General features: G+C 33.1%; 2 protein-coding genes across 3 annotated transcripts; both read left to right on the top strand.

The window, feature by feature from the left end:
- Positions 1-2,241: 2,241 nt before the first annotated feature.
- Positions 2,242-8,886, top strand: LOC132615076 (uncharacterized). Of its 2 annotated transcripts, XM_060329721.1 has the most exons (3): positions 2,242-2,485; positions 6,087-6,140; positions 8,146-8,886. In XM_060329721.1, exon 3 carries the CDS (start codon positions 8,168-8,170, stop codon positions 8,687-8,689), a length of 522 nt encoding a protein of 173 aa, XP_060185704.1. In that variant the 5' UTR covers positions 2,242-2,485; positions 6,087-6,140; positions 8,146-8,167; the 3' UTR covers positions 8,690-8,886. The 2 variants fall into 2 exon arrangements, with proteins under 2 accessions (XP_060185704.1, XP_060185643.1); XM_060329660.1 differs by lacking the exon at positions 6,087-6,140.
- A 4,933-nt stretch (positions 8,887-13,819) lies between these two features.
- LOC132643347 (protein IQ-DOMAIN 14-like) lies at positions 13,820-20,181 on the top strand. Its single transcript, XM_060359919.1, has 6 exons — positions 13,820-14,054; positions 15,484-15,581; positions 15,925-16,539; positions 18,086-18,313; positions 18,610-18,741; positions 19,339-20,181. Exons 2-6 carry the CDS (start codon positions 15,507-15,509, stop codon positions 20,032-20,034), a joined length of 1,746 nt encoding a protein of 581 aa, XP_060215902.1. The 5' UTR covers positions 13,820-14,054; positions 15,484-15,506; the 3' UTR covers positions 20,035-20,181.

Raw genomic sequence — 20,181 nt, 5'->3', positions numbered from 1 at the left:
AGTTATTCTTTTTTGTCATTCAACTGTAACTTTTTGATTATTTTATATTCATATTATCTTATGTGATACAATTGAATAACCCAAATTTTAAACAAGAAAAAGTTGAACAGAAAAGAGAAAAATCGAACAAACCAAATTTAGTTTAATTCTAGTTGAATGACAATTTTTTTGAAATCAAAATTGAAAAATGTAAAAACAAATCAAGAAATTGCATGCCTTATTGGGTGTGCGAACAAAGTTTTGTATTAGTAGCTGAAAAGAAAGAGAAGCTAAATATAATGTGCAATGATACTCTTAATGGTATGCGCTCTTTTGGAGAAAACTGTGCAGATTCGGCCCGAAATTGACAATATTACACAATTTTAGAGAATATATTTGGGTTATTTTATCTCAACAATTGGTACCAGAGTGAGATTCTAAAATAGGTTCAGGATTGGTTCAATTCTAGTTGCAACGTATTTCACAGTAATAAAGATATTTGTTTGAGAAGTTTGTCTGGATTATAATTCTATGTGGAGACAAAAAATTTATGGGGGAGATTTGGATGTTTAACCTATCGAGGACTTATGTGGAGGATATAGAGATTCAACCCATTGAATATTATGTGAAGAAGGTGGATGAAATCTATTATGTCAGAACATTCAGGTTAAGGAGGAGAGGATAATTGTTACGTGTCTGTCCTGATTTTCTTACCACAGTTAATTCTTTTAAGGAAGGGCAATACATTTACCATAATCTGATTTTTTCTTCTACCAAAAGAAAAATATAAACGGATAGTACAAATCCGTTCTTTGACTTAGTTAAGGAAGAATGAGTTCTCTTTGCGTTTCACTGGAAACTAGAAAATATCTCTCATATTTGGCTAATATTTTTCTAGGAGGAAATCTTTTGGACTCATATAAATTAAGTTTCCTTTCTTCTCACTTAGTAGCATAAGTGGACGTCAGGATGAGTATGAAAATGGCAGACATTTGATTTTTGATCCTAACAAGTGGACGAGTATCGAGATGGCGAAGCGACGGCGTGAAAGCTGTCCTAGTGCCTTTGTCCGTCTACTTGTCGGTTAGGTATATTTACTCGTAGCTTTGAAGATGTATACACAAAAAATCAATAAACTTTGATTGCCATAAGTACCGAATAATATGGGTGGCAACACAATTATTTTTTGAAGCGTCTGCTATGTTCGAGACGAATTTCGTGAGCCGATATACCAATTATATACCAACAATTAGATTGCAACAATAATTTGGACTTTTCAATCTCAAATAAGTTAGAATCAGTTAGTATATAAATTCTCACTAATGATATTTTCTTATTTAAATTCATCTCATATCAACATATTCAAAATAAAAATAAAAATTACAAAGAAAATTAGAAATCCTCTCTATTTTCTACGGATATAAAAATCTCTAATAGGTTAAAAGACTCCAAGATAGTATATAATTTGTGTACACATATTAACATGATTAAAACATAATCCCAATTAATTTACTTATATAAGTTTTTCCTTTCATTATATTTTATCTTTCGCTAAATTTACATTAGTACCAAATTATAAGTGCTTCGACCACTATTATCTTAACGTGGAAGACAATTGATTTTAGAGAACCTAAGAACTAAATTTGCCATATTATTCGTTGTATGTACCCTTAAGAAAATTTCTTTCTTATGCAATTTGCTTTCTCTCTTTCGCCCATACAAGAATTTTGTGAAAGTGATGCTTAAAATGTTATTTCTCACTTATGTGGTCCCAGGTTAACGTAGATGATCTGATATTGAGGTCCTAAAAAATGACCCATCAGTCTAAATGTCAAATTTTTGAAGGGTAAAAATTAAAAAGAAAAGCAACCATCAAATAGTGTCACTTTGCACTTTTGAAATTTGAATGTCAGCAAGAATCATTTGCCTGCAGCAAAGCAAAAAAGGAAGAGCGTTATAATAAAGAAAAAGAAAAAGAAAGGTCTAAAAGCCCGTTTGGATGGGCTTAAAAGAAGTAGCTTATAGCTGGAAACAGCTTATAAGCCAAGAAAAAAATAAGTTCGGGTAGGCCAACTTTTTTTTTTGGCTTATAAGCTGTTTTCAGCTTATAAGCTGCTTTAGATAAGCTAAGTTAAACAGACTCAATTATTTTTTTAGGCTTATTTTATGCACAAAATGATTTTAAACTGGTCAGCAAACACTCAAAAAAAAGCTGAAAACAACTTATAAATAACTTATAAGTCAATCCAAACAGACTCTAAGTTGCCAACCCATCTTTCAGAAACTCTCTGTAATTTAAGCAAAAGTTTGATTATCATTAATACTCCTTTTTTAATACTAGGGGAGTCATAGTATAGTGTAGTAGTAGTACAATTACAGATGAGAAGAACTTTCTTCATCTTCTTGTTTTCTCTGAAAGCTCTCTATATATTTTATTTCAATATCACACCATATCTTGATCTTCTTCTTTGTTCATGCAAGATCCAAAGAACTCTTCACAAGCAAGGTAACTTCTCTTCTTCCTTTCCTTTCTTTAAAGTTACATGAAGTATATAAGATTTAAGTTATATGCATTGACAAGCTGACATAATAAAATTCTTTACACTATCAATGTAATTTGGATTACTATAATTTATTTTGTTGTACAGTTGTAATAGATTGTATGTCTTATTTGTTTGATTTTCACTTTTTCATAGTCAAGTGCATATAAATTAAACCCCCTAACGAGTTTATAGAGAATTGCATTTCTATATAATTGAGGTTATTAGTATTGTACGAAATTTACAGTTCCAGGTAGTTAATAAAATGGAGAATCTTGTTATTCGGTGAAGCTCATTGATTCACTAAAATTTTGTACGATAAATATCATCTTTTCAAAGAGAATGTTACTCCCTAGAGAAATAGTACTAGTGGCAGCCGGCCAAGGAGCGATTGGCTCGTGGATTAGGGCATATTGATTCTCAATAAAGTTGTTGAATATATTGCATTAGTAAGATATTTATGCATTAAAGCAAGAGTCCGTGGCATTTTGCACCCTTAATGTGTGCTTTTTTTTTCAACTTGCACTCTATTTTTTTTTTTTTTATGATTTAAACCTCAATCTCTTTATTTCCTTGCAAAACAATAAATTCACCCTTTTTATAAATTTTTCATGAGGGCAAAATAGGAATACAAATAATATATCTTTTTTTCCTTCAATTTATTTATTTTATTAGAACTGCAACAACAATAAATTTTATTTTCAAAGCTCTTTTTTTATTTTTTTATTTTAAGTGATATTTCTCTATCAATAGTTGCTAAACATTTGAAGTTCTTATTGTTACAAGTTTGTCGTTTTTCCTTTATAAATTAGTAGTAATTAAATTATAAAGGAAAAGCGACAAACTTGTAACAATAAGAACTCCAAATGTTTAGCAACTATTGATAGAGAAATATCACTTAAAATAAAAAAATAAAAAAGAGCTTTGAAAATAAAATTTATTGTTGTTGCAGTTCTAATAAAATAAATAAATTGAAGGAAAAAAAGATATATTATTTGTATTCCTATTTTGCCCTCATGGTAAATTTATAAAAAGGGTGAATTTATTGTTTTGCAAGGAAATAAAGAGATTGGGGTTTAAATCATAAAAAAAAATAGGATAGGGTGCAAGTTGAAAAAAAGAGCACACATTAAGGGTGCAAAATGCCACGGACCCTTAAAGCAATATGTTCATTATGTGTTTTTAATTATCTTTATAACTTAATTTTGACTAATTACTTATGTTTTCACTTTAATTTGTTCAAAGTAAATTTTGCTTCATTCATCACAAACATCGGGTGTTGATTTTTTTGTTGTTGTTGTTGTAATTATTTACTTATCTACTTATAAATCAAACTAGATTTCTAATAAAAATATTTAATCTATTATTAGCGAAGTACTTGAGAGCTGAATATGCAAAGTGAAACGAGACGAAGTTGCAATTAGTAGAAAGCAATTCCAAGTTGAATAACTTCAAATTATAATATATAAAATTATTGTTTTAACCCTTAAAGTTTGAATTTATATGATTATAGTCTTTAGGAGATGACCAATAATAATAGCCTAGGTTCTCCGTAATTTGCAGGAATAGGTGATTTTTGTGCTACTATTTAAGTATTAGACCCGTTTAAATAAGTTAAGCAAAAATCACTTTTGGGTCAAAATTTGACTGCAAAGGGCTTAGCAGATTGCCAGAAGTTTGGATGGATGTAAGTCATGGCGAATCACTAGGAGTTTAGTATAAATTGTCCCGGCGAATAATCGGGAGTTTCTAATGAATGGGCTTGCCACAAATCACGTGATTACCAAGAGTTTAGTACAAATTGTCCTAGCGGATCACTAGGATTGTTTTATGGATAGGTTGCCACAAATCATGACGATCACCAAGAGTTTAGCCCAAATTATCTTGGCGGATCACCAGGAGTTTCTAATAGATGAGTTTGTCTTAAGTCATGACGTTTAACAAGAATTTTGTGCAAATTGTGTCATATCTTGAAATTAATTATTTACAATTCCTGACGAATCATCAAAAGTTTTTGAGAAGTTTCACCTACACGTTTTTGCTGCAAAATTGACCCAAATTGGCTCAAATCAACTCCAAATTTGATATCAACGTTCTAATGTCAATCTCAATAATTCTCAATGGTAGATTCAACCCAAACATTCAAAAAATTATAAATCCACTTTGTCTCCTTCAACAATCAAGCTCAACACTTTCAAACGGTTAGTCAACCCCAGCCCCCCCCCCCCCCCCCCGACCCGATGGATCTATTCTTCTCTTCAACGAGTGAGTAAGTGGGTACACTGAACACCAACTCCATCTTAATGAGGAAATGGATAAGCAAGAACACATGTGAACTCGGATAGCCTTGTGGAATACCGTCAAATCTACTCTACCCTACGCTGCCATCTTTCTTTCTTGTGATTTAACCATGGCAGATAGTCGATAAGGTTTGTCTAGCAAGCTCCTTACTAACTCTAGTGAAATTCAAATATATGTCCTACATTCAGTCGTGAAAAAACTCATAATGGGTCAGGACAAAACATTGTTAAAAAACAAACTACATTCTTATATGTGTGTGTGTGTTATGGACAGAAGGATCCGAACCTCCAAATAGTAGGACCAAACAGTATGTGACAGGGAGAGGAGTTACTCGTCTGGCTCTCTTGACTTCTCTCCTGCGAGAGATCTAGAGCTGTGCATTCCTGAGCCCAAGTTGCGCTCATTCCACAATCTATTTTGGTTATGAAATTAGAATACCCTCTCCTTCCTGATGTCCCGTTGTTTTTACACAACTTCCTTCTTGTATCAACAATTCATCGTCCATTAATACAACACCAACATTAGTTGATTCCAAAAGTCAAGAACTTGTCGATAGATCTGTTAGCTCGCACTGTGGTCTTTCATTGATCTTTTCTACCCCTCGCTCTATGAGGATGTGCGCCTATTCAAAACGTGTAAAGTAAAATAACGGTAAATCATGGGTATAGATCGACACATAGGCCGATGATGTGGTGGTAAACCTCTCATTCTAATTCAGTGCTCTCTAAACCATGCGTGAAGGTTCCCCATCACACGGCTCACCAACTTGATCTTTCGCAGAAAAGCACTTGCCATTCATTGGTTATTAGCGGCATCTCGAAAATGTCCAGATCAAAATATGGCTTTCAAATTAAGTTCTTCTTGAAAAATATTGTATTGTTATGTTTGAGATCGCCTCTGTGTGATGCTTGGCTACAAAGGGATTTGTTTTTAGTGAACGTATCACGAGCATACTCCTATTTCTTTTGTAAAGTTTTTGTAAAAACGAAGAATTAAATTTAATGTTCTCTCCTATTTACTATGGCCCATATCTTTATTTCATTTTTTCTAAAACAATCACAAAGACTTCTTTGATTCTGGATTTACTATCAAAAATTCAATGCGTAATCTCACCAACAATGGTGTTTTTCTATTAAACCAATCCAAATCATTCGCCATAGACAATGCAAGTTCAATCAAACATTACCTATTCAATTCCAACCACAAATAAAAGTAAACAATCTTCAATTTTCTACAACATATATCTCATTCTTTTTTTAATTTTAGGTATGTGCTCATAATATTTGCAAAAAGCAAAGGAAAATGATGGAGAAGAAGATGGTGAAAATCCTGATAGATATTTATATTTGTACAATCTTGTTAACAGGAACAAAATTTAAACACCAATCCTGAAAAAGTACTTCCTCCGTTCATTTTTATTTGTCCACTTTTGACTTTGCATGTCCTTTAAGATTTAATAAATGAAGTATCTATTTTAATATAATATCCATATTAATTGGTGTATAATCTCATTAGACTTGGAGAAAAATTTGAAAAGGAGTAATTAATGTTAAGGGTAAAAGAAGGAAAAAAAGTTTGTCTTTCCTTAATATGCTAAAGTGGATAAGTAAAAGTGAAAATTTATTTTTAATATAGTGGACAAGTAAAAATGAATGGAGAGAGTACAAGCGATGAAAAAACTTGCTAGGTTTTCCACTGCCTGCTAGTTGGGCCATCTACCTCAACTAATGACCCAATTTTCAGTATAGCCACTTTGCCTCTCCATGTTAGTCCAGTACACTTTAGGCCCATATCAGAAGCCTAAACATGGAATGGGTTTCACGCCTCTGAGGTCAATGAATTCAATTTCTTGACCTTTAACTTTTTGCTAAAGACTAATAACCTATTTGGTTAAGCTTCTAGAATCAGTTTATTTTAATTTTTTTTTCTTAAAAAGTGTTTTCTAAAAAAGTGATTTTTGTGAGAAGCAGTTTGTGTTTAGCCAATTAGTTTAACAAACACTTTTGAGAAACAATTAGCGTTTGACCAAGCTTTTCAAAGTGCTTTTAAGTATATTTTTCTCCAAATACTTTTCAAAAAAGTGCTTCGGGGGAAAAATTATTTTTTTTAGCTTCTGAAAAACTATTTCTGATACTCCCCAAAAGTACTTATTTTCTCCCAAAAGCTTAGTCAAACACCTCACTTTCTTTAAAATAAGCACTTTTTGAAAAAAAAAATTACTTTTGGAGAAAAATAAGTTTGGCCAAACGGGCTATAAATCAATCAACGTATCCCCAAAGACTTGTTCAACATGACTCTCTAGTCTTCCATCAACTAGAAGTCTTAGAGCCTGTTTGGATGGGCTTAAAATAAGCAGCTTATAAGCTGTTTAAACGGCTTATAAGTCAAAAAAAAAAAGTTGGGGCAGACTAATTTTTTTTTTTTTTGGCTTATAAGCTGTTTTAGATAAGTTAAGCCAAACGAGCCCAATTATTTTTTGGGGCTTATTTTATGCACAAAATGACTTTAAGCTGCCCAGCCAAACACTCAAAAAAGCTGAAAACAGCTTATAAGCAACTTATAAGCCAATCCAAACGGGCTCTTAGTCCTTTTCAGAGTTTGGCTCAGTCTAAGGAATTTTATTGACTTTGATTTAATTTAGTTCGTGGCATTTCTGTTCTTTCTCATGACATTCAAAGGTTATCCACCTTTTCATAAAGTCAACCTTGGCATGTCAACTGTTTAGTTAGTGAAGAATCTGAAAAATTGAAGTTCCATGCTTCTGACCAGAAGAAGCTGAAAAGAGTATATTAGTTCAAGGTTCACTTTATATTCCCATCTGTGATGTCTTTTCTGTGGTATTTTTTAATACTTGAAGAGGATAACCTTAATTATTATTAATATGAATTTAACTTGTACATACGACTGTTAAAAAAATAAACCAGTTATAGCAGGTTACTTGCCGTACTTCTTTGGTTATCAGTCCATACTAACTATTGTCCATTGATAGTTGTGATTATATTTTTAAGTAGTGTAATTGTATAAATAGTTATTACAACGTTGTGATTATATTTTTAAGTAGTGTAATTGTATAAATAGTTATTACAAATATGTAAAAGTTGGATTTAATTTTTATACACTGACAATATAAAGAATTTTTACATTATCATGTCAAGTTAATCGGTTGTAGCAGGTTAGTTTTCTATTTTTCATGTTACCATATCAGGTTTACTATGAAGATTTACCTATTCTTCTAAGTGAACTTAACGTGGTGATGTAAAAACTATATACACTGACTGTACACAGAGCTTAAACTCAATAGATTTATATCTATATGTTTTTGTAGGAAGGCTTGGTACCAAAAGGCAATGGAAATGGCCTCTCTATGGAGAACCTTTCCCAAGCCAAGTGAAATTCCCACAACAAATCCTACATTATGGAGAAGCATTTCTAAGTCATCAAGAGAGATTTCAACCACAAATTCCGATAGACAAAAACTAAGAAGATGCACCTCCTTAAGGGTGGCAACTTCTTTCACTAGAGTTTGTTTATGTGCGCCAATTTCTTCCTATACAGAAGTCTTTCAAGCAGAGCATGTTGTTCCACCAAGAAAAAGTAATAGTTATTATAATTCTAGAACAAAGCCAACGACTATTTCACAAGAAAGAATTCCAAGTGGAAGGATGAGCTTGGAAGGGAGGAAAATTTTCAGAGGAAAATCTTTGAATGATGATGTGTTAATGAGGAGATTTGTGATTGAAGAAGAAGCAATGATGCAAGTTAGGAGAAGGAATCAAATGGAAGTTATTAGGAGAAGAAATTCTTTGAGAAGAAGAAAAAAGCTTGGGCCAAGTCCTTTAAGTAGAATGGTTTTGGCTGAGGAAGATTGAAGTTTACTTTTACTTTCTTTATGTCCACTTAATTTGCCATATAGCCATTTGAGTATGTCTAGGTTCTTTCCTAAATGGTGTTGCCTAATGGCTTGTGTCCCTTGATGACACTTTTGTCCATTTGTTTCTATGAAAATTTCACAACTTTACAAAAGAAAAAATAGTGATAATGAAAATTATAAGGCTCTTCTTAAAGCATCAACAAAAATCACTAATGTTTATGACAATATATATTCAAATTCTTATCGAGTGTCATCAATAAGTTCAACGAAAAGCCAATATCATGTAAGAAGGTGATCTGACTTATGCTGGCGGAGCTAGCCATTCGGGGTGAATTCGGCTGAACATAGTAGCTTTGGTCCGAATCATATATTTGTATTAATACAAATTATTAATTTAGAATCCATTAACTTTAAAAAATTAGAACTCTAAACCTCCGCCTCTGCTTATGCAGCCAAAATAATAAACTACACGTATTGAATATGTACGGGCGGTTCGCTATGAAATGAAAATGGAGTAGAAAATCTTTTGATACTAAATTCCTAATTCTATTTAATCATTCTCTTAATTAACTTGTGGCCCTTTTTGCTTAGCTAAACACATCTAACATTAAAATTCACCATTTTAAGACAATTATATATCATTTCTCAAAAAAGTCATTTTCATACCAAGAAATTAAGAACGACAAACTTCTAGGATTCTCTGTGTGTATTATAAGGATGAAGTTGACCAATATATTTGTTAGGTGCTGCATCCACCAAACCTACTTGACTTTCATCTGACATGACACGACATGAGCAAAACCAAACCAAAGAAAAAAAAAGGCATTGCTGATGCAAATGGATGAATATATAGCAAGAAATGTTGTTAGATTTAGAATTGACTTTAATACATAGATACTCTCTCGAACTTGTTAGGAGCCCGTTTGGATTGGCTTATAAGTTAGCTTATAAGCTGTTTTCAGTTTTTTTGAGTGTTTGGCTGGCCAGCTTAAAGTCATTTTGTGCTTAAAATAAGCTCAAAAAAATAATTGGGCCCATTTGACTTAGCTTATCTAAAGCAGCTTATAAGTTGTTTGCAGCTTATAAGCCAAAAAAAATAAGTTAGACTACCCCAACTTATTTTTTTTAGCTTATAAGCTGCAAACAGCTTATAGGCATAAGCCCATCCAAACAGGCTCTAGGATATCACTTATGGACTCTCAAATTAAATTGAACACCTCAACTCTTAATAAAGTATTTCAATTAGATATTTTTATTTCAAATTTTAGATTATTTTTTTTGCGAGTGTCTTCGTTCATCTATTATTAGTTATTTAAGTTAACTACATAAAATATGTTATCTTTTTTAATTATATATAATCGCCTCAACAAGCCGTAAAACCTAGGCATATTCTACTTGAGACATTGATGCGCATAACTAAAGAAGATGACCTATTTTATGTGGTCAACTTAACTACCTAAAAGACGAATGAAGAACACACATAATTTTTTTTATTAAAATTTAAACTGAAAGTGTCAAATTAGAACACTTTATTAAGAGTCGAGATTTCAATTGGAACAAGACTTACTTCTAGTGTCTAACGAAATTCTAACGAGTTTAAAGGGTTACATATGTATTAAGCCTTTTGAAATTTATAGATTCATAGAACGACATCAAATTAATATACAATAATATATAATTACTTTTAGAATCAAATATTTAATAAATTTTTAATACATATATATGATTTGAACAAAAAATATTAATTTCACGTGAATATTGATATTACATATCGGATCCACGCCTCACTAATGAACCACAATAATCCTTGAGCACGTTGCTTTCTAATAAGATCAAAGGCAAGTGTCCTTTTTCTTCCCTTTTGCTTTCAAACATATCTTAATAAAGTTTTGAGGTGACAAATAGAATAAATGAAGGTCAACCAGCTCTAATTCTGAGTTCTTTTCTTCATTTGAAATTTGTTTGGTACTCCCACGTCCCTTAAACTTGTCAACTCTGTTTTTTTTTCATGCTAACAATAATTTACAAAATGATTTAACTGAATTATATTTATTTATTTATTTATTAATATATCTCCACATATATTTGATTAAGGATAACATTAAAAACAAAATAATTAATTCTTTCTTGCTTTTTTCTAAGACGACAAGTATTTTTTAAATAACTATTTTTAGCAAATCTGGCAAGTAAATGAAACAGATAAAGTAGTAATAATATGGCCATTTTACTTAAACTTAGTACATCCTTTAATATTTCAATTGTTAAAGATACTGAAATGATGATATTAAATTTGTTATGGTACCATTTTGCATTAAAATGATATTAAATTTTTTAATGGTACCATTTTGCATTAAAATGAGTCGTGTTAATAGACTAGTTGATTAAAAGGAGTTTGAAAATTCTTTTTTGGTACAGACTTTTCTATTGTTTTACACTGATGCATAAACTAATGTTTTATTTCGTCATGTGTCATTGAGATCGAGCCAGAAAATCAAACCGTATATACTTGTTCATATTTAATGTTTACTTTATATCAATAAATGCATGATAAATGTATTTTATATACACATTTATCATTTAATTATAATTAATTGATTATAGTATTTTTATTTCTATTTTTAATTGCTAGATTAAATTGTCTTATATGATGTAACATGTGAAAGTAAATACTTACTGCCAGAACCACAAGGAACAATCTAATTGTTTGTCTTACATTTCATAAGATGTGAATGATACAAGTTTATTTGTACTTGTTAAAAGGAGCAACAAGATTAAATAATTTTTTTAAAAAAAAAATGAGAACCGTAGTGCCAATTCTTGCTTGAGTCTTGACAAAATTAATTGTTTGTCTTACATTTCTTAAGGTGTGAATGATAAAAGTTTATCTGTACTTGTTAAAAGGAGCAACAAGATTAAATAAATTTAAAAAAAAATAAAAAAAAAATGAGAACCGTAGTGCCAAATCTTGCTTGAGTCTTGACAAAATTAAGGTGATCGGAGACCTCTAAACTACTTAAGCATACAATGCCATCCATAAATTGAAAGTAGTAATTTGTAGATTTTAAATGCTGCAATATTTTTCAAACATGGGCTATCGTGACGGCCAGTTCTACTAGGAAGTGTCTTATGCCAAAAATTGAGTTAGTAAATTAAGCTTAATTTTAAAGAAGAAAAAAAACAGCAATAAGGGCAGGCAGGCTTTGAGGGAAAAAGGAGGGATCACGTCTTACTTATTTATGTAGCAAAATTGATTTGTATTTTCCAAACATAGAACTGACCTCAGAATTAAGACAGAGTATTAACGATTACAAATTTAAGTGCACAAGTAATAGTGATTTGTCGAGAGTTAACAAAATCCCGTGCTATGTCTCTTTTTAGGAGCTTGCGGTATTATGGTCTTTGTGTTACGTTATTGTACTATGTTTTGTTTCCTTCTCCCGTGATATCACAGTCATTGTCACCCCAAATGTTGTCATGACAAAAAATAATACAGTATTCGAAAAGAAATATATATTGATAAAAAGTACCAAACCTATCCGTTGTAGCTGAGGCTGGATCACCAATTATTGACTGACATAGTGGCCAACCTCCCCTACCTCTAAAACTAACTTAAAAAAAGGCTTCACATCTCTATTATGACATTATTACTTAATAAAAAGTTTAAAATGTTAATTTGATTCATAAAATGAACAAACGTCATTTAAATAATATTTCCTCAGTTTCAATTGTGTGAATCTATTTGATTGAGTCAATGTTTAAGAAAGAAAAAAGCCTTTTCAAACTTGTGATTTATAACATGTTATAAATATTTGTGTAGCCATATATCATTTTAAAAAGTGAATTTTTTTCTAAATTTTAAAAAGAGGGCCACTCTTTTTGGCACTAACTAAAAAGAAAATATGTTTACATAAATTGAAACCGTGGAAGTATTAAAATGCGAGTTATTCAATTAATTTAAATTGTTAAAATTTAAACAGGGGTTGAACGAAGTCACGTACCCAGTGTAATCTCACAAGTGGAATCTGAAGATGACAGAATATAAACAGGTCTAGCCTTTTTGTGAGCATAGGTTTCAGAGGCATTTTCGGGGCGAGTCCCGAGGCGGAGCGAGCCTCGGGGAAGGGCGTACCAAAAACGCTCCGGGGCATAAATGAAAGGTGTAGATTCATAGGAGTACGTCCTAGAATTTGAGGCGTAAGTCCAGGGCGCAAAAGTTTAAGCCCCGGGCGTAAAGGCGTACACGTAGTGCGTTAAGTTTGATTTTTATTATTTTAAAAGTATCTTTTTCTATAAATTATGATCTTTATTATTGGTACAATGATATTTATACTTTATGTTATCATGTTGTACTGATTTTTCCTAAAATATATAAATAAAAAAAGCAATTCGCATAAAAAATAACACTGCCATAAATATTTTTTTAGATGATTATGCGTAAAATTGATATGATAGAGATTTTGTATCACTGTGTCCTTGAAGTAATTTTATCCATTTGTTGTCACTACTCTTACAATGTCCTTCTCCTTCTTTGTATATTCAAATAAAAGTCAATGCAAACACTAGTTGAGGTCGGGAAGCACTAATAAATCTGGAAATTGATGATGAAGTGAATAAAGATTTCATTTTAAAGATTATCTAAGATATTATCATTTTTTATGTTGTTGTCTTTTTCAAATGATTTCTTTTTATATTATTGTTGATTTATTTGAATTTGTTTGTAGAATTTTAATGAAAACTTTACTTTTGCTTATTTTTTAGTAATAAAATTATAAAATTGAAGATACATGAGACATAAGCCCCATAGATCCATGGACTTACGCCTCATGTCTCGGGGCTTATGCTTCTTAAAATGCCTCACCTCGCGCTCCCACCTCTTAAAACTGTGTTTGTGAGGCAGATAGACTGCTTTTGACATATAAATTAAAACGGATAAAATCTTTTAATTAATGTTTTTTTAAAGTAATTAAGATGTTAGGGTCATGTCGACTAATTAATTACTTTTACTACTACAATTTATAATGTATCAGTTACTCCTATTAATGAATTATCTCTGTTTATTAAATTTTAGAAAATTAACAGCGTGCTTATTCACACAAAAAAAGGTAGTGGGGGAGGGGGAAGAAAAGTCAAAAAACAACAAAAACAAAAGGGTTAATAAATCCTGGAAGCAGATTCTTCTGTAGTTAGCATCAAAAAGTCTAAAAGGAGCACTAGGAGTTTAATGGTAGTGGGAAAACCAAAGATTCTAAACAGATAAAGAGAGAAGGGTTGGTAGCTTTTGGGTTTCTTCTTGAAGTTGCCTAACTTGCCTTTTGGCTTTCATTTCAGCTTTCTCTCAAAGATTGCCTGAAAATAAACTTGAGGTACAATATCACTTCTTGTTTTGAGAAGTTAACTTACTTTTTGTGTCATATCATAAGGATTCTGTACACTCTGGGAGTTTGGATGTTGATTTTAGGGCAAAAAAAAAAAAAAAGTGAGCTTTTTGTTTTTCCAATGACTTTTTTTTTTTGTTGGGAAAAAGGGAAATTCAAAAAAAATAAAAAATCTACTCCTTTTCTGGTTAACGATGATTCTTCTTAAAACCCTTGTTTTGTTTTCTTTGGTAGCTCCTTTATGAACTTATAATTGATTTACCTCTTTTCTGCTCACTGTGTGTGTATGTATGTGTTTATATGTACAGTGGAATTTGTGGGTTTGTTATTTCATTCTTTTTTCTTTAAAAAAAAAAAATCTTTTATAATTTGTATAAAAATTATTTGTCTGTTACATTCTTCGTAATTGTCAAGGAAATAACGACAAAATAACATACTTCATCCTTAAGATTTTAATTTTAGCAAGCATCTAATATCTACTGTAATAAAGTTATCTCTTTTTATTTGCCCCCTTGTGTTGTTACTCTTCTCTTATCTCATCACCATCTTGAAGAAGCTTGAAATCAAGCAGCTAAGAGAAAACAAAAAAATAAAAAAAAATAAAGAAAGAGTATTATGAAATCATTTGGATGATAGATGACTTGAATTTGTGTGTGTGTTATGTGTTTTTGCTAGTTAAAAAATTATGCTTTAGTTTGATGCCTTCTGATTCTTGAAGGTTGAATTTGAAAGACAACTTAAAGAATGGAATATCAACCAAAGAAATTAAAGGGACCTGAAAATTTCATTTCCCTGTTTGCCTTTTCATTATTTTGGTTTTGACCTCTTTGAAAAAATGAAGAGAGAGGGAGAAAGATATTCCCATTTCTTTGTGGTGAATAATTTTCCTCTCCCTTTGATCACCTTGCAGCAGCTAAATGTGCAAACTCCATTTTTTTTTTTTTTTGATGACATGGGAACCCGCAGCCGCTACCCTTCGGGTGCGTAAAAGGTAAACCCAGCTCCTGCTGTCGTAGGCAGGGGGTTTCGAACCTGAGACCTTCATTATGAAAGTCCCATGCTCAACCAACTGAGCCACCCTTGCGGGTGTGCAAACTTCAAATTTGAACTTACCGAAAAATCTTATTTAAATACCATGATTTCACTTAAGATGCTTATCAATAAGGAACCAACGGAGTAAATTGGACGATTTGCAAATTTTTCGTGTATTTCGTTTTAGATGGGCGATCTATGTTCTTGGAACACTTGCATTGCCTTTTCCTTGAAAGGCTCAAAATGCCTCCATTTGGATTTCATTCTAGAATAGTTCTGTTCAATACAATAGAAGTATGATGTTGCTTTGGCACTACATGTGTTTCAATTAAGTTTTCTTTTTTGTTTTGAAAATGACAATTAAGTTAATTTTCCTTTTCTTCAGGATGACACAGAAATGCTAGAAACATGGGGAAAAAAGGCAGTTGGTTTTATGCCCTCAAAAGGGTTTTTACATGCAACTCCAAGAAGAAATCTGCCTATGTAAGTTCAAAAAAGTCTGGTTTCTTCATATTCTCATCACTTATTTCTGTCCCAGAGGTTGTTAGCTTGTAAAGTAAAAAACTGATTCAATAATTGATTTAGTTTTCTTCTTTCCTATTTAAGTCAGTCTAACTTCTTAAACTTGTTGAATTGTGTTTTATAAAAATGGGACCAAGGGTGAACTTTTTAGAGAAATCCTGCTTTGGCTTGATTTTCTTAAATATTTCTGAACAAATAAGAACTACCTTATTGGGAAAAAAGAAGGATTGGGGAAGAACTTACTGGATATCTATGATTCAAACATTGTGATACAAACCTTAGCTAAATTGGATGATTGTTATAGGGATCAGCGAAGAAAAAGGCTAAGGAAAAGAAGAGGGGTCGTAGACTACTGAGCCATGGAGAGTTCAAATCATTCCTGTTCAGAGAACCAAGCAGTATTGAGAAAATACTGGGGGAAGTTGATGATCATAAACTACTTGCTAGTAGGCCTTCTGAACAATCTGGCATTCCATCTGAATTCCCTGTGAGGCCAACTTCTCCAGGAATCAACTCACCTAGAGCTGCATCTCCTCGGACTTCTTATAGGGCTACATCTCCTGGTCCCACTTCTCCAAGGATCGCCTCTCCAAGGATCGCCTCTCCGAGGGCTGCTTCTCCAAGGGTCATCTCTCCTAAGGCAGCTTCTCCAAAGACTACCTCTCCGAGGGAAGCTGCTCCAAAGGCTACCTCTCCTAGGGAAGCTGCTCCAAAGGCTACCTCTCCTAGGGAAGCTGCTCCAAAGGCTACCTCTCTTAGGGAAGCTTCTCCAAAGGCTACCTCTCCTAGTGCCCCTTCTCCAAAGATTCCTGAGCTGAGTTTGAACCGCAACGAGATTAGCTATGCTGACAGACCGGAACCAACTTTGACGCTCCATCTTTCAGCAACCAAGATACAGGCAGCCTACAGACGTCACATGGTAAGGTTCAAGATAACTCCTTTTTGCAATGTTTGGCTGAAAATAGCCTTTAAAATACTACTCCATTTAAATTTGTTTGTCTTAGTTTGGCTCGGCACGCAGTGTAAGAAAATAAATAAGACTTTTGATCTTGTGGTCTTAAACTAAAGATGTGTGTAATGTACCAAAACACTCTTTGAATCTTGTGGTCTTAAATATGCCATGTAAGATGTTGGGTGTAAATTTAGAAAGTGGCATTTTTTTAAACAGACTAAAAAGGAAAGTAAGGCAAACAAATTGAAATAGAGGGAGTGCTTATATTTGTGAGCTGGTTAGATCTTGAGTGATAAGTTATAGGTCATGTTATTGCAAACTCATGATTTATCGGATAACAACTGTCATTGTTGAAACAATTTTAATTAGCCTGCCAAGTAATCATTTCCATGTCTGCTGCAACTATTTGTTATTAACAAAGGTGAGCATCAAGCTGAACGAGTAAATCAATTATCTGATAAGCTTTGCGCTTTGTTAAAGACTTGTGGCAGTCTTAGTCTAAGATTTGGTTGCTTTTTGTGTGGAGAAATTCCCTACTGTGTGTTAGAGAACTGTTAATAGGTAAACAAATTTCTAGCCCTTTGATTAAAGTGTGTATGAGTTCATTCAGTGGTCTCAGGGTGCATTTCTACCTAAGAAGTTATTTCTACCACGATTGGGATCTTATTATTGCATTTCCACTTGATCTGCAGAAATCTTTTGATCTTTTATCATTGATTTTTTTTTTCTTTGTGATAGTTGGACTTGACCATTTAAGCTTCACAATTCCTTTGAGGTTCCCGAGATCCTCATACCTTCCACTATATCTTTTAGCAGATTGACTATGAAATAGACAAATTTAACTGATTAATAAAGAAGGCCATTTTACTTGTCTGAGAACTCCTTTTTTCTTTTTGAAACTTTGAGAAAAATAAATTAACTTGCAGATTATCTCAAACAGGTTTTCAAAAAAAAACAAAGATCAATATTCTTGTAAAAGTAATTGAGACCCCTAATCTTTTTACGCTGTTTTCAAGAAACTAGTGAGTTATCACCCATTTCCGGTCCAAATGACTTAACTGCTAGAGTAGTTATTATCAACGTCTGAATTATACTCCTGAACCATGGAAAATGCAGACTCTGCATTCATCTGTGAGATGTTTCTTGAAAATTTGAGTAATTTAGTTCTTATCAGCTTGTTAGAAAAAGTTTTTTTTTTTTTTTTTTAAATTTTTTAAAACTTGATCAAAAAGAAAAATCAACTTGTTAGAAAAAACTTCTTATGTCAAAGAAAACAATATAGAATTTTGTGTAATCATTGTTACTGGCCTTGTCTTTGTTCTAGTAGGGGTAAAAGATAGAAGTTCACTGCATCATACAAAGATTCTTTAAAAGAACCATTAGAGTCCTTTCCCATTTTCTCCCCTTTCCAGAGCAGGTCATTGATGGGACATGAAGTGTTTGGTTCCCAGAGAGAGTGTATCAATTGCTAACAAATTTTACATGTCCTATGTGAATGAGCTCTGCTTTACAGGCAAAGAAATGTATCAGATCTTTGAGTGGTTTAGCAAGACTTCAAGGAGTGGTCAAAAGCAGAAGTGCAAAGCGGCAGACGGTAAATGCCATGAAAAAAATGCAGCTTCTAAGTAGGGTTCAAATGCAAATTCAGTCAAGGAGGACTCAGATGTTCCAGACACTCCATAGTCAAGCTTACATGAAGGATAAAGACGTTGAGAGCACCCTAAGCAAATGGACGCAGCTAGTAAGTTGGAGGCATTGTTTGCCTATTCTTTAGTTTATTTAATTTGATTCAAAATTGTGTGATTTTCCTCATTATTGGTGCTTTTGCTCCTTAATTATCTTGTGAAAGAATTGATGAATTCTTCCACTGGTCAAAGATGGTATGCAGCTTCTTCAACGATGCCAATTTAGGTTCTAGAATTTCATTTTGTACACATATTGTGGTGTAAGGATATGAGAGTTATCGAATTAAAGTTCTTTTTCCTTTCAAACATATTTTGAATTACGTCTGATGTTAAAAAGGAAATTTTGGTTTAGACTGAGGCAGGTAACCATGATGATTGGGATAATAGCACGCTAACTAAAGATGAGGTAGACGCAAGGCGGCGGGAAAAAGTGGAGGCAGCCATCAAGAGGGAGAGAGCAATGACCTATGCACATTCTCACCAGGTACATTAGACTTATGACCTTCATCAAAAAGAATCTGTGGTGACAAAGGGATAACCACTGTGTGTTTTGATAATTCCAGAAATTCATCATTCTATTTCGTGCAACCTGTGGACATGCCAAGTTACTTAGATATTTTCTCTTAGCGATTCTCTTGCTTATCATTTCTTTTATGTTATACAAATCCTGGTACTAAGTGCAGCATAACAATTCCCCGCTGTTTGTCGTCAAGTTGTTTATTCTCTTAACAGTTTTCTTTCTTACCAAGTCTTTTATATAATATGAATCCTGGTGCAAAGTACATGATAATAATCTCTCTGTTTGTTTGTCTTGTTGGTTTTGACTAATACTTAAGTCTGTGACTTTGCACTTCAAAGACGTATCAAACAAAATGCACTTGTGCAAATTACCACCAATGTCATTTGTTATTTCAACTTCCCATTAGTGATTCTGGCAATAGGATCGAGGTAAAACACATTATATCACATTGGTCCAAAGTACTGATCATTGTTTGTTATTCTTGGGTAAGACGTGTTGGCAAACTCAATACTTCTGTTAACCCTATGAACGGCTTACCATGTTGCATGCCTCTTTTTTCAGTCACGGAGAAGCAACTCCAAATCAGCTGTGGACATCCGAGCCAGAGAAATTCCATGGTGTTGGAACTGGTTGGACCGCCAGCTACTTCCAGGAAATGATTCCGAGAGCCAATCTGCTGCGAAAGACGTCCATCTAACACCATCACGGGCAACATCAGAACACAAGCCAAGTCCATGGCGTCCAAGTCATAACTTCAGACACTTCCATTTGGATTATGACAGTCATGAATCAGTTACACCAAGGTCAACTAAGTCTGCAGTTCCATTAAGGGGCAAACTAATGCATACTCCCAGAAGAACATCATCACCAATGAGCAGCTCGAGTGTATCAAAGTACTCAAGACGCCGTGCTAGTTCCCCTTTCAATCATTCCATGAAGGACGACGACAGCCTCACAAGCTGTCCTCCTTTTTCAGGTCGAAGTTACATGTCGCCGACCATCTCAGCCCAAGCTAAATTCAGAGGAAAAACCATTCGTGAAGAGAGTAACACAGGTACCCCATCAAACAGCTCAAGGAGGAGATTATCGTTTCCTTTGACTCCAAGTACTACTGGGTCCGTCAAGTGGAACAAAGGGTCTGGCGGTGATGCTGCTTCTGTAAAGGATCATGACTCTATGGGGGATTATATGAGTGTGGGTTCTGCTGTTTCGACGCCCAGTGTAGCTGGGAGGAAACCATTTAATAGATTTGTGTGATTATGTATCCTGTATGTCAATCTGTATTTAGCTCTGACGGTACCTGTGTGTCTTTTCATTTCTTCTTTTTGATGTGTATTTATTGCTGTATGTTGTTAACAGAACTCTAATGTAAAATAATGAAGTATGCACATTTTCTTGTGTGAA

This window comes from Lycium barbarum, chromosome 1 (assembly GCF_019175385.1).
Source record: "Lycium barbarum isolate Lr01 chromosome 1, ASM1917538v2, whole genome shotgun sequence".
NCBI classification, from domain to species: Eukaryota; Viridiplantae; Streptophyta; class Magnoliopsida; order Solanales; family Solanaceae; genus Lycium; species Lycium barbarum.
The sequence above is the reverse complement of the archived record's forward strand: the minus strand, read 5'-3'. Positions and strand labels throughout refer to the sequence as shown.

Coding starts and splice junctions, on each gene's coding strand:
- LOC132615076 (XM_060329660.1), top strand. CDS start 2,454: ATGCAAGATCCAAAGAACTCTTCACAAGCAAG. Junction 2,486..8,145: donor AAGAACTCTTCACAAGCAAG/GTAACTTCTCTT, acceptor ATGTTTTTGTAG/GAAGGCTTGGTACCAAAAGG.
- LOC132643347 (XM_060359919.1), top strand. CDS start 15,507: ATGGGGAAAAAAGGCAGTTGGTTTTATGCCCTCAAAAGGGTTTTTACA. Junction 15,582..15,924: donor CCAAGAAGAAATCTGCCTAT/GTAAGTTCAAAA, acceptor TGATTGTTATAG/GGATCAGCGAAGAAAAAGGC. Junction 18,314..18,609: donor TAAGCAAATGGACGCAGCTA/GTAAGTTGGAGG, acceptor ATTTTGGTTTAG/ACTGAGGCAGGTAACCATGA.